Genomic DNA, 14,499 nt, shown 5'->3' with positions numbered 1-14,499 from the left:
ATCATTGGAAATTACAAGGCCATTTCTTCATTGTCTTGAATTTTGTACTGATATTAGCAATGGTGAATAATATTCCAAGGAAAAGGATCACTATGTCTCAATGATCTCTACATTATTACCTAGAAATTTCATAGATGCTTTAATATCTATCCTCTCATAAAATAGAAAACTAATTTCCTTAAAAATTCCTACTACCTACTAATTACTTATTATAGAATTTGACTTTGCAAGTTCTATTTATAAGAATGTGTAGAAGGTCAGTGTATAAATGCAGTGCATAAATATAGTAAGCAGGGTAAAAAATGTTCTTTTTGAAACTAATTGTATTTTCATGATACCTCTTTGGACAGGTTGATAAAATGTACAGTTTTCACAAAGGAATCTGGGCCAGACAAAGTTGAGAGTTACTACTCTCTATTTCATTTTAACGAAAACTAAATTTGTTTTTAAGTCTATGGAAAGGAAAAAAAATGAGACTGTTAAAATTAGTCCAGTGCCTGGCACAAAGTAAATGTGCCCCAATGCTTTTTTGATTGATTGATTAAAAAAACCAAGTAAAATATCAGGTTACAGCAAATACTATAAGGTATTTTCCATTGAATATGCATTAGGGAAGTTAAGAGGTGGATTTCATAATTATTTTTACTAACCTCTTTAATTACTCAAAGTCAGGTTTTTCAAGTTGTACCAATATGGTGATGTTAACCTATTTTATGGAAGAAACCTCTTAGAGGAAGTTGGATTTTAACCAGTTACCTTATTAACTGAATTCAGGTAAGATAAAAGGTTCACTGAGGAGGAAAAATAGATTAATAATAAAATTTAATTTATTGGATAAAATGAAAACAATGTCTAGGATAAAAACGTTATACCCAAAGCAGTCACATAAGAATTCAATTAGGATAACTTTATGCTCTTCTTTTAAAACAAAATAAAGTAGTCACTGTTTCTACTTTTACCACTTTCAAAAGACACAGGATTGGCCCCTACATTGTCTTAGCATCTATAAATTAAATCTTCCTACATAGCTACATTTTGGGATTACTCACATTATTGGAGAATGATGTATCTGAACACAACCCAAGAGAATTCAGTTTATTGACTGACTCATAAAGATGGAGTAATTTAAGCTTGTTGTCACAAAACTGGAGTAGTCCTTCATCAACACATTCAAGCTCTAAAGCATTGGAGAGAAAATCAAATTAAACAGCTTGTTAAAAAAAAACTTGTTAAAATTTTCATGCCAATTAAATCTTTTAATATTGCATTCCACAATTCTTTGATGTACTGTAGTTTATAATTTTCCTTAAGTGATGATCTGAGTGTATAACTCCCCAACGGAATCAACTGCAGTGGCTTACTGACTTCAGAATAAAACATAAATTCCTCTATTTAGCATTTTGAAACCCCTTAATAACCTGTCCCCACCCCTATATTTCCAGGCTTACCAGATATCATTCTACTTTCTACTTAGTCCTACAGTCAAAATGGCCACCCTTTTCTTCACACATGACACACCATGTTGTGTCTCCATGTCTTTGCACCGGCAATTTCATATGCCTAGAATTCACTCTTTACTAAACTCTGCCTCATAGGAATTCCTCTTTTCCTTTAAGACACAGCTTAGGGACTATCTTCTACATGAAGCTTATCATAATCCCTCTAACTGCGAGTGCCTTCTCTCCAAAACTACCTTGTATTTAATAAATTTGCATTTTGGAATCTGGGTTTGTTTCATTCTTTGTACTTGTATCCTAAGAGTGCCTAGAACATAGTAGGGACTTAATAAATATTTGCTGATTGATTGATTATATTACGGTGTTTTATCCATGGTAGAAAAAAAAAGATTTTCTCAGCCCAAGTATCCTACTTACTTAAGTTGAAAAGGATTTCTACTAGGAGGATAGACAGAAAAAAGTGAAGAAAATCATTATCTTAATAATAGGTTTTTTAAAATGTTATTGCGTGATTTAAATATTAAGAAAGATTTGAAAAATTATGTACGTTTTTTAAAAATCAGCTTATTGGCCCCAAACAAGAACACTATCTTCTGTCTCTAGTCCCTGACATACTCATTGAGAGTTAATCAATTTCTCCTACCTCCTTCTATTATTGTGATTGTCAGTTAGAACCATGAATTATTTTAAAATGCATTCAGCAGAAGACAAGATGACCAGACTTTTCTTTTTAATTAAATAACAAATTATCTCTAGCATCTTTCAACCAACTCTTTTGTCTTAAACATAATACTGAAGAAAAAATGTTTTTAACTTGTTCATTCTTTCAAAAAATACAACAAACAACAAAAAAACTAAAAAGATTCTAATTCTAAGTGATCACAGTTTCAGGCATAATAAATTTCAACTTTTTGTATCTCTGAAATAGATTTATGGTTCTCATTCAAGAGTTCAGTTAGAAGACTTATCTAGTCTTTCAACAATGATCATTCTGTCTCATGACAATATAAGATATAGCAATATAAAACCTTTATGGAGCACAAATATAATTGTAGGGATACCTTATTTTAAACAATAATGAATTCCTTAAAAGTTAATGCAAATAAAATGTTTATAAAGTAAAGGACAATTTAAATTTACTAGAGAAATCCATTCCACAAGTTAGTTTTAGATATTAATTCAGGACAGGAAATAATTAAGAGTAGTTCAAGATAAAAGTAATTTGATGGAGAATATCTTAACCCACTATTTATGGTACCTTTAAAAATTATACTTTAAGCTATGGAATTTATATGCAATTAAATCAAAGAAAAAAAAAACAAAGCCTAGACGAAACCATTAAGGCATTACTAGTTATAAAGGCAAAGTTATACCAAGGACAATTTTTTTATATAATATTTACTTCATGTTAAGGGCTTATACGGGCTCTTTGTAACTTAGCTAGAGTATAGTGCCAACAATTGTACAGTCACATTTTCTGCCCTTGTACAGGTTAGTTAGCTTTATACAGAAAACAAAAATCCATTGAATTACTCCAAAATTAACATGCATAGAAAAACTATAGGAAAATTACCACAATGAAAATTACGTGAAAGTGGATGATTTAGCACAAACTACTACTATTACTAGAAAAGTAACTCAAAGTTTATGTAAATGTGGATAGTAGGTTATGAGCATCATCTTCCCATTCAAAGTCCACACATTTATATCCAAAGTACTTACCCCTCTACATAATTCTATCTCTTATTCCACGAAATAAAACTAAATTAGGGAAACAATATGGAGACTAATAGCTTTCTACAAATGACCAACTAATCTTTCCCTCATGCTAAAAGCATATAGCTTCCTATAAGCTTATATATTATTGTGCATTATACATAATTGGTGAATGTAGCTTACATTTCAATTAGAAGGTAAACTCTATGGAGGAAAGATATAAGTTTACATGCCTTATCTATACTTTTTGGGTCCCCTTCCCTGAGTGCCTAGAATAGTACTCTACACAGAACAGGCACTTAATAAATGTTTATTATTAAATGCAAATAGATTTCATTTTTTCTACCAAATTATAGAAATATGTATCAAATTAAAATTTTCCCAATTATATCAATTAGGAAATAATTTACAATTACTCACAGAAAGCCAAGATGATGATAAACTATATAAAAATAAAACAGTATAATAATTTTTAATAACTGACACATTTTATTATGTTTAATAATTTTCTCATTAAAAGAACATTTTATATCATAATCATTAAGGTAAGCATTTAATATCTTTCTACAATTAAAAGCATATAATTGTATTTTAAATGTCTATCTCTTTAGAAATTTGATTGTAACTGTGACATGATCATAACCTTTAATTAACATGAACTATCATTTTACCTTGATTTGTTAAAGTATCCAACAAAGTCTGAGTGATGTTTCTAAGGCAGGAAAATGGTAAACGTTCACTTGCTAAAATGCTTTCCAAAGCCTAGGCAAAGGAAGAAATTCCACAATTGAAAGACAGGAAGTCAGAAAATCCATTATTTTCATTTCATTACATTTAGGTATACACTGTCAGAATACTGAGACTTGAAGGTAAAACTAACTTATATAAAATATTTCATATGAATATCAGTAGTTTAATAAATATCACAGATTAATTCATTAAAATGCTGATGTTCATATGAAACATTGTACAAGTAAATCATGCATCATGATATATTAAAATACAAGCACAAATCTGAAGGTCAGACAACTAAAGAAAGGTTGAGGTGAAGAACAAAAAAAAACAAAGAGAAGAGCTAGCATGGAAGAAAGAGAAGAAAATATTTAACTAATAAGAAGAGGTTCAGTAAATCCTATACCGCTAATGCAATAAAGGGAAATAAGAAACAATAGTTACTATCATGACAGTAAGAAAAGTATTGCCACAAGTTTACATTTAAATTTTGATTGCAATACTCTTACATGACTGACTAGTCAAGTCAACAAACATTTATTAAGCCTTAAACCTAATTCACTCTAGGCTCTCATTGACTGGCCAACCCAAGCACCACCTAGTGGATACTGTTTGGGCCCAGTGGCTCAGATGTAAATGTAAATATGTAAATAGCAATGGTTTGTCTTTTGGCCAGCAGCCCAGTCTTCTCCTCCCAGGTTGATTTTTTTTTTTCAATTAAAGGGGCCATTCCTTGCTTCACTTGTTAAACAGCCTTAATCAGTGAATGGGGATTGTTTTAGTCAAAGTGAGAACTTGGAAGGACCTTAGCTTAAAAAGGCCAAGGTCTCCCACTTCACCCTGGGCCATCTCCAGCTGTCCTGATCTGTATCTTGCCACCGGACTCAGATGGATCCAGAGAAGAAAGTGAGGCTAGTGACTTTGCAAAGCTCTCCCTCACTTAAATTCAACTGACAAGTCATGGCATCATCTTCCTGATGTCATGGTCCTCTTCAAGAACAAAGGACAAACCACAACAACTATTTGCCAGGAACTATGGTAAGGTCCGGGGATACAAAGAAAAGCAAACAAACAAATAAAAAAACAAAAACAAAAAACCCAGTCCCTGTCTTGAAGGAGGTTACATTCTAAAAGGGGAGATACATAAACAAGTAGGTAGATGCAAGATATATACAGAATAGATAGAAGGTACTTTTGGAGGGGAAAGCATTAGCTGCTAAAGGGATCAAGAAAAGCATCTTACAGAGGTGAGATATGGGCTGAGTTTTGGAGATGTCAGTGAACATTCTAGGAGTAGAGTACAGCTAATGCTAAGATATGGAGAAAGGAGATGGAATGTCTTGTTTATGGAACTGCAATAGTAGGCCAGCTGCTAGAATGGAGAGTGAATGGAAAAGAACAAGGTCTAAGAAGCCTAGAAAGATAGAAAGGGGCCAGGTTATGAAGAGCATAAATGCCAAAGAAGTTTTTGACCCCTGGCTGTAACAGTGAGCCAATCAACTCACCAAGCAGGAGGGTAACATGGTTAGACCTATGCTTCAGAAAAATCACCTTTGTAGCTTAATGGAGTTTGGACTGAAATGGGGAGAGACTTTTGTCATGGACACAGGTTAGAACTGGTTAGATTCATAGGCCACAATAAGTAGGAACAGTGAGGAGCAAGGAGGGAAAGAAATAAACATTTATTAAGCACCTATTATGTGCGAAGCACTATGCTAAGTGGTTTACAAACATTTCATTTTAACTTAACAACTCTGTGAAATAGGTGCTTTTCTTAACCCCATTTTGCAGTAGAGGTAATTGAGGCAGGCAGAGGTTAAGTGACTTGGCCAGGGTTATAAAGCTATTATCCAAGGCCAGCTTTAAACTCAGATCTGCCTGACTCCAGGCCCAATGCTCCATCTACTGTACTGCCTTGCTACCTGGGTAAGAGTAATTTTTCCAAAATGTCCACTATTAGCATCACCAAAGAGATATAATGCAAAAGTTAAGGTGTATGTTTGTTTGTTCCCTCCCCCATTAGCAGCACATCAACTTGAGTAAATCTGATAGATTAACCTGTTAAGACTGAAAAGATGAGAAACAATGCAGATTGCAGGGAGAAACGAAGCTGAACAACAAGCTTTAGATACATGAAGAAGCAAATGGCAAAAACAAGACAAGCTGTGGCACAGAGAAATATGCAGAGTATGAGGATACAGAAAAGGGAGACGATTTTTTATCACAGACGTTGTGTGCATATTTACCTGTTTTTTGGTTGCAGGATACTTAATATCAAGAATTAATTCCTTTACTTCAGTTTCAACTAAATCTGAAAAATCAAATAAATTTTAAATTATGATAATTTTGCAAAAGTTCATATTACATTTCAGCTATTCTATGAGTTGCAAGATTATCTACTATTCTTTTAATTTTATAATAAACTCCTAATGTGCAAATATAGGCCAATTCAACTTTACAGATAAATTCTAAGATGCATGCATAAATTATTAAGGATTTGGAGTGTACTTATTAGGCTCTACTGCTGATTTTTAAATGATCCAAACTATTCAAAAATGTGGTTTTTTATTTGAGGACACTTACTAAGATTTGGAGTTTTCATTTTCAGTAAAGTTGCTAGTTTCTTCACTAAGTGAAGATCCTTGGCTCGTTCACTCTTCTTATCACTTAAAACAGTAAATAAATACTTATTTTAAAATGGAGAAGAATGAAGTTTGCTACATATTTCCAAAAGGTTTAACGTTTCTTTTTCTTTCATTTTTTTTACTTTTTGTATGCCATTATTAAAGATATTAATTAAATCTGAAAAAAAAATAGCTCTTTGTTGGCTAAGAGAAAAGAGTTTTCAGGGGCATATTCATTAGAAGAGAGATAATAAACCTTACCTCAGTGCTAAATGGAAAGGAACATTAACTGTTTTTATGCTTCCAGACACTGGATCAACAAGACAAATCTGGTAAGTCTGTGGCTGCCAACTCTGACTGGTAACATTATTTAAGCCCATTATTTTATAACCAGGATACAGTAACCTACAGAAATCACGTACAAATATTGTAAATACAATGAAGAAAGAAAAAATTTCCAAAGGATACTTTTATTAGAGTTAAGGATGTCTGGGAAAATATTTACTTAGAAGCATTAAACAACTCTACAGTTATTGATTAATATTAGAAAAAGTGAGCCATCAGGATTTAACTGACAGCGACTTGATTTTCATTAAAAAATTAGCTAAAAAAGAAAATACGCACAATTCAATTAGAACTGAACATGCAATTGTTTATGGTAAAGAGACAATTTTCCCTGCATATCTTTCAAGACAATAGGAAGAACGTATGGTATTAAGAATAGATTTTGGAGGCAGCTAGGTGGCACAGTGGATAAGAACACTGGCCCTGAAGTCAGGAGGACCTGAGTTCAAATTTGGCCTCAGACCAAACACTTGACACTTAGTAGCTGTGTGACTCTGGGCAAGTCACTTAATCCCAATTGCCTTAAAAAAAAAAAAAAGAATAGATTTTGACACATAAGAGCCATGTGACTTTGGCTCACTTGTCTGGGTTTCATGTTTCTCAAACATAAGATGAAGCAGTGAGTCAGTAAACACTATGTATGCACTTAACTGTGACAAGCACTGTACTAAATGCTGGGGTCACAAAGAAAAGAAAGAGAAGGTTCCTTGCCTCAAGGAGCTTATGATCAGACAGGGGAAGACAACACATAAAAGAAAGCTAGTAAGGGGAGGGGCAGAGAGTACCCGGCACAGGGGCATGATGGAGTCCAGTGTATGGAGGGCAGATGGTGAGAAATGAAGAGATGACTGGTCTGTGTGAGCACTCTTTAAAGGAATGCTTTGAGAGGAATTGGCCTAGACTATCTCTTCCAAAGTCTTTGAGATTACAAAGCTTAGGGGATTGAGGCAGGGAGAAAATGATGCCCGGAAGTTTTTGTGGCCTACTAGCTCAGAGTCAACATCACAATATGGCAGCCAAGAGAATTAACATCAGAGATGATACAATAAGAGAGAGGCAACAGCATCCAATAATAAAGAAATGACAGTCCTGCAGTAGTTTGCCTGGTCAGACCACATCTGAAGTATGCTGTTCAGTTCTGGGTGACACACTTTAGGAAAAACAGGAGGGCACCCTGAAGTCCACAACTCTATGCCGCATGAGAAAAGATTTGAGAATACAGAGATTGTTTATCCTAGAGAAGTTGAGAAAGCTTTGGGAGGTAGGAGTGGGGTAGACAGAGAAAAGGGGGAGAGGAGAAACAAGTATTTGAGGATCCATCATACAGAAGAGGGTTTAGATTTGATCTGTCTTACCCAGAAATAGGTAAAAGTTGCAAAAAGCAAATTCGGGCTTGATGTAAGGAAGAATTTCCTACCATGCTATGTAATAGCAGAGTGAATGTCTTTGCAGGTAATGGATTCCTAATGACTTGACAGCTTTAAGTAATGGCTAGAATGACCACTTATTAGATATGAAGCAGAAGGGATTCTTTTTCAGATATGAGTTGGACTGGCTTCTGAGGTCAGTCAGTCAACAAGCCTTTATTAAGTGCTTGCCATGTGCCTGGAACCATGCTAAGTGTGTGGAGATACAAAAAAGAAAAAAAAAAAAAAAGAAAGAAAAAAAGGCAAAAATAGTGTCTGCCCTCAAGGAGCTCACATTCTAATAGGGGAAACCTGAAAATAAATTGATATATACATTAGATGGACAGATAGAGAGATGAATAGAGCAAGCATTTAAGCTCTGGGTATATGCTAAGCATTGAGGTTACAAAAACAAGCAAGCAAGTCCTTGCCTTCAAGGAGCATACCTTGTAATGGGGCAAACACAGAAAAGGTGCTAGAAAAGGGAGGGGACAATTAGACAACACATGGCAGAGATGGTTAGGAAGAGGCTTAAAAACCTGGGCTCCCTGAAAGGTTAGAGAAATTTCACCATCAGACATAGGGGATCCAAAGGTAGAATCCTTAGGAAGAAGATAAGGAAGCATAGTATGGTTTTGTGTGGGGTGTGGGGTGTGTGTCTGTGTGTGTGTGTGTGTGTGTCTGTGTCAAATGGTAGCCTTCTCTACCGTGCAGTGGGGAAGGAGGGAGACAGTTTGAAATTTAAAATGTAACAAAAAATAAAATAAAACGAAAAGAAAAATTTTAAGGGGGAGAAAAAAGGAAAATGAGGATAATGGCAAAAGATTAGAAGGCATGATATGGAGATGGCCAGGAAACGGACAGAGACTTGGGCCCTGGCAAGACAAGGCAAAAGTTGCCCTTTTAAAGCTGGGTGACTCATGAGCCTTATCCAGGTTCTGGTAGGAAAGAGATGAGAATGATAGGCCAAAAGCAGAATGTACGATGTGAAGACAGCTAGAAAATCACCAACACAATAAAAGGAAGTTAGTAACCTTAGAGGGGGGAGGTTCGAGCAGCTGGGAAAACCAGGAAAGACCTGCTGAAGACAGGATTTGAGCAGAATCTTGAAGGAAGCCCAGAATTCTAAGGGGCAGAGATGAGGGGGAAGAGCATTTCAGGCCTGGGGTACAGCCAATACAAAGGCATGGAGAGAGGAGAGAGAATGTCATGGTTAAGGAACAGCAAATAGGGCAGTATGGCTAGATTATACTTTGTGTGTTGGGGTGTCAAGTATAAGAAGACTGGAAAAGTAGAAAAAGGTCAGACTGTGAAGAGCTTTAAATGACAAAAAAAAAAAAGGAAGGTAAAAGGCAACATCTGGAGTAGTGACGTGGTCAGACCTACATTTTAAGAAAATGTGAGGTTGTCTTCCAGCTCCGAAATTCAGTGATTCTGAAACATTCCTCCATTCCTCTTCAAGCTGAACTCCTGTCTCTGGTCTTTCTCTACCATGCCACAAAAACTTTACCCTGGAAAACAGTTGGCTCTTTCTCTTCCTAGAAGCTCTATATTGAAAAGGACGCCTCAGCCAGCTGCATCTCCACTCTACTCCAGGCTGCCCCTCTGACTTTAGGTCTTCCTACCATGCTACGGTGTGGGTCGTTCTCCACCCACCACCACCATACACACTTTTCAGTTTCTTTCATATGTTGTTTTCCTCATTAGAATGTAATCTCCTTGAGGGCCAAGACTATCTTTCTTTCTTCTTTTTTTTTTGGGGGGGGGGGGGGGGATGGGATTCACAGCGCTTAGCACAGTGCCTGGCACATAATCTGTTCTGGTTACTGGATTGGATGGATGATGCCTAACAATACTTCAATCCTTTGAGAATCTCATAGCATTTCAGATTATGAAACTGAAGGACAGAAGAAAGAAGAGACTAAGGGAAAGGAAATGAACTGGACCTGTGATTTCATTAGCACAGTGAGCTTCAGAATAAGGAAATGACCTCTACCAATGCAGTTGGCACTTTCTTTGCAACTTATAATTCATATGAGCTATATCCCTCTAGGCAAGTCACTGAAACTCTCACTACTTTAGATAACATAATAAATGAACTTAAATTTGAATCAGCCTTATGCAAACAGCCATGTTTATCTTCTTTGTTATTCTGTAATTAACCTGTCAAACAGTCACTGTTACTGAACACCCACAAAGTATAAAACAGTGTGACAGGGATTTGGGGATACCTATCAAAATAAGTGCTCAATATAAACCTTTTGTATTGAAAAGTTACTCCAGCAAGCCATGATGAAAGCAGCATGGCTGGAAATGACCATTCCGGTCATAACTCCTACAGAGGCTTTAATGGAATTCTAATCACTGACACAAAATAAATTGCCATTCACATAGGGGGAAAAAAGTAAGATTAGATCGCAGCAGTAATTTTTGGCCATGGTATTTTCCATGTGCCTCAGGCCAAAATGCCAGTGAGAACAACCAATCAATTTCCAAAGACTTACTGAGAACCCAGTATTAAAGAATTAACATCATCTCTTTATCTCAAGGAACCTGTAAGTACAGTTATTTCTTCCACAACGCAGGGGTTAAGGGCATGGCACCCCCACAATTTGGAAAATCCATGTAAAATTTTTGGCTCTCCCTTTGTACCAGAGAAGAAGTCTGAATTTTTTCTTTTTCTTTTATGGGGTGTTTACAGTACCTTATTGCAAAATTTGGGTTAAGTATTTAGTCATGGACTCTGTGTCTTCTGCTGGCCTTCATTTGTCATCTGAAGCTTCCTCAAAACTCAAAAAATTCCCATTTAATTTCTTATGCCAACCTGCTGTATATTGAAACCTCAATGGGGACAGCTGCAACATGGAAGGGATAACTGAACCTTTTTTCTTAATTTAAAATATTTCTTTTCAATCAGCAAAATAAGTTGTGTTACTCACCTACAATGTTTCCCCACATTAAAAGCTCCCACTCTGGGGCCCTGTTGAGTGCTCCACACTTCCAGAATCCCCCTCCTTGGAGCATAGATCACAAGAAATTGAGCCACTCTGCTTGGACCTTGTGTATTTCCAAAGGGAGAAAAATCCATCTTTTCTGAATCTCTTTCATGAAGGTCTTCTACAATTTGGATCCATCCAATTTGGGCATCCCGGTAGCCTTAGAAAAAGAGGAAGAGATGAAATAATTTTATCTAAACGTACTGGTTTCCATAATTTTAGTTAAAACATTCTCTCTATTAGATTCATGGAATTGTTATTTGTTAAGTATTTGATGATTTTATAAAAAGGACAAGAATAGAATGTTGAGATTCCTGCACTGCATGAAAGGCTGACTGAATGATCTTTCTAACTCTAAGATTTTATGATTCTGTGAATCCTTATAAGAATTTAACTCTTCTTTCTATATACATTAAGGCCCAGCTCAAATGCCACATCTTCCCTGTAACCTTGCCTAAGAGCCCACTCAGAAGTTATCTTTCTCTCCATTGGTCAATGGAAAAATTGAAATAAAAAAAAATTTATCAACCAGAAAAGCTAATGGTGTGTTAGCCACACTAAGAGAAGCTATGTGTCTCTAACAGTCCTGTTGTATTTGACCTTGGTAGGACCACATCTGGAGCTCTGCATTTAGTTTTGGGTGGCACCTTTTAGAAGTTACACTGATGAGGGTTTAGAGGTAAAGAGCCTCAAGTTCATGCCACATAAGAATTCGTTGAGGGACCTGGAGTTTTTAGCCCTTTATGCCTCTCTTGACTCGCGTGTTTGTATGTCAAATTTTCTACTCAGCTTTGATCTTTTCATTAAGAATGTCTTGAAGTCCTCTATTTCATTAAAGATTCATTTTTCCCCCTGAATGATTATACTCAGTTTTGTTGGGTATGATTTTTGGTTGTAAAACTAGATCCCTTGTCTTCTGAAATATATATTCTACGTCCTCTGTTTTTTTATAGAGATGGCTGCTAAATCTTGAGTGATCCTGATTCTGACTCCTTGGTATTTGAAAGCTTTCTTCCTGGTTGCTTGCAGTATTTTTTCCTTGGCCTAGGAGTTCCAGATTTTGGTTATAATATTCATGGGAATTTTCATTTTGGTGTTTCTTTCAGGAGGTGACTGACAGATTCTTTCAATTTCCACTTTGTACTCTGGTTCTAAGATATTAGGACAGTTTTCTTTTGTAATTACTTGCAATATGATGACTAAGTTCTTTTTTTGTTTATGGTTTTCAGGAAGTCCAGTGATTCTTAAATTATTTTTTCCTCTATTTGTTTTCCAGGTCAATTGTTTTTTCTGAGATAGTTCAAGTTTTCTTTCTTTCTTTCTTTCTTTTTTGGCTTTGTTTTATTATTTCCTGATATCTTATACAGGCACTAGTTTCCATATGGCCAATTCTAATTTTCTAAGAGGAGTTATTTTTCTTCAGATTTTCTTCAGTAAGGTTTTGTACCTCTTTTTCCAAACTGTTAATGCTATTTTTATACATTCCTTCCCTAGCCCTTGCTTGTTTTTCCATTCTTTCCCTTACTACTCTCAACTGGTTTTTAAAATAAATTTTTAGCTCCTTACCTCTTGCTTTAACTCTTCAAGGAATTCTCAACGGACCTGTGTCCCAGCTGCATTTTAATCGGAGGCTTTGTAAGTTTTCAAAGCATTCTTTTCTTCTGTGTTTGTTGTCTTGAGCTTCCCCCATCACCACAATAGCTCTATATTTTTTGGTTCTTTTTTTGTTTGCTCATTCTTCCAGCTTTCTTCTTGACTTTGGACTTTATGTTAATGCTGCGCTATGTTAATAGAGGGTCTGCATATTTCTGAAGGGGATGTTTGGTCTGAGTTTCTGTCTTCTTATATCCATCTGCTACTTTCACAGTTCCACATGGGTCCCTGCAAGCTTTCAGTGCTTTCAAAGTAGTGTGATCCAAGGGGAAGTCTGTTCACTGCTCTGGTCTGAGTTCTGCAAATTCCTGGCCCAAGTGTGAGTCTGTCAATTTGTTTCTTGTTGGGAGTTTCAGCAGACTGTTACTTGTCTCAGTCAATACTGGTCCCCCCTCCCCGGTCTAGGACCTCTTTCTCTCTTTTGAGCTTCTCTTCACTTATATCACTCTTATAGCATTCTTGGGCAGCTAGGTGGCACAGTGGATAGAGTGCAGGGCCTGGAGTCAGGAAGACCTAGCTTCCTAAGTTCAAATCTGGCCTTGGACAGTGACCCTGGGCAAGTCACTTAACCCTGTTTGCCTCAATTTACTCAACTATAAAGAAGGAAATGGCAAACCACTCCACTATCTTTGCCAAGAAAACCCCAAAATGGGTCACAAAGAGTCAAATATGACTGAAATGACTACACAACAATATGCCATTCTTGGCTACTAGCTCGAAGGAAGCTAATAAGGCTCTAATAGATGTACTTTGCCTTAAGAATCACGCTTCTACTTCACTTCCTAGCTACCAGCTCCAAACTATGCCATTGCACATGGTACCCAGCTTCACCCCCATTTCTCAGCTTCCCTTTATATACTGTCTTCCCCCTATTAGCTATTAAGCAACTGGAGGGCAGAAACTGTTTTGATTGTTTTATTTGTATTACCAGCCCTTACCACAGTTCCTGACATATAGTAAGCCCTTGATAAATGATATCTACCTATCTATCTTTCTATTACTTCAATCTATAGCAAGCTATGAATATAATAACGAAGCTATCTTCCTTATTATACCATAGAGCTTTTAGAAGGCAGGGATCTTGTCTTACACAACTCTGTGTTCCTCATAGTGCCTTACACATAGTATGTATTTCATAAATATTTGTTAAACAAACATCTCATTCATCTATTTGACTTCTTTGAAGTATAAGTATAAAGACAGGGAGAACTAAGAGCTAACACTACTTAGAAGTCTTTTACCAGGTTCTATACAAAAGATTGTTAAAACAAAACAAAAACTGAATTACAAAAGAATTATGAAAATGTTCTGTTATGAACACTGAACTCACCTAGTAAAAGGAAAATGTAAGCAAGTATTTCTTAATCTTGTGTGCCACCTGGTAAGTTTGGTGCTACCCAGAATGAATAAACAAAAGGATAAGGCTTGTTTTTGACCTATAAAGCATGATTTCACTCAATGCAAATCAATTTAATTTAGTAAGTATTTATTAAGTGACTACTATAGTAGAGAGGCATAGTGACAGAATGAATAGACTGCTAGACTTCAAGTCAGGGAGACTTAATTGATC

General features: G+C 35.9%; 1 protein-coding gene across 1 annotated transcript in view; it reads right to left on the bottom strand.

Annotated features, from left to right (window-relative positions):
• LOC114049732 (rab3 GTPase-activating protein non-catalytic subunit) overlaps positions 1-14,499 on the bottom strand; it is a 127,945-nt gene that overhangs the window by 38,929 nt on the left and 74,517 nt on the right. Inside the window, exons 14-19 of the mRNA XM_027871118.1 lie at positions 11,220-11,436; positions 6,791-6,934; positions 6,489-6,571; positions 6,152-6,216; positions 3,845-3,935; positions 1,050-1,177 (exon numbers count right to left, since the gene is read on the bottom strand). Coding sequence (XP_027726919.1) covers positions 1,050-1,177; positions 3,845-3,935; positions 6,152-6,216; positions 6,489-6,571; positions 6,791-6,934; positions 11,220-11,436 — 728 coding nt within the window. The remainder of the gene's footprint in view (positions 1-1,049; positions 1,178-3,844; positions 3,936-6,151; positions 6,217-6,488; positions 6,572-6,790; positions 6,935-11,219; positions 11,437-14,499) is intronic.

The sequence above is a fragment of the Vombatus ursinus genome, unplaced genomic scaffold, assembly GCF_900497805.2.
Source record: "Vombatus ursinus unplaced genomic scaffold, bare-nosed wombat genome assembly UNPS02014798.1, whole genome shotgun sequence".
NCBI lineage: Eukaryota > Metazoa > Chordata > Mammalia > Diprotodontia > Vombatidae > Vombatus > Vombatus ursinus.
Note: the sequence above shows the minus strand (reverse complement) of the source record. Positions and strands in the feature narration are given on the sequence as shown.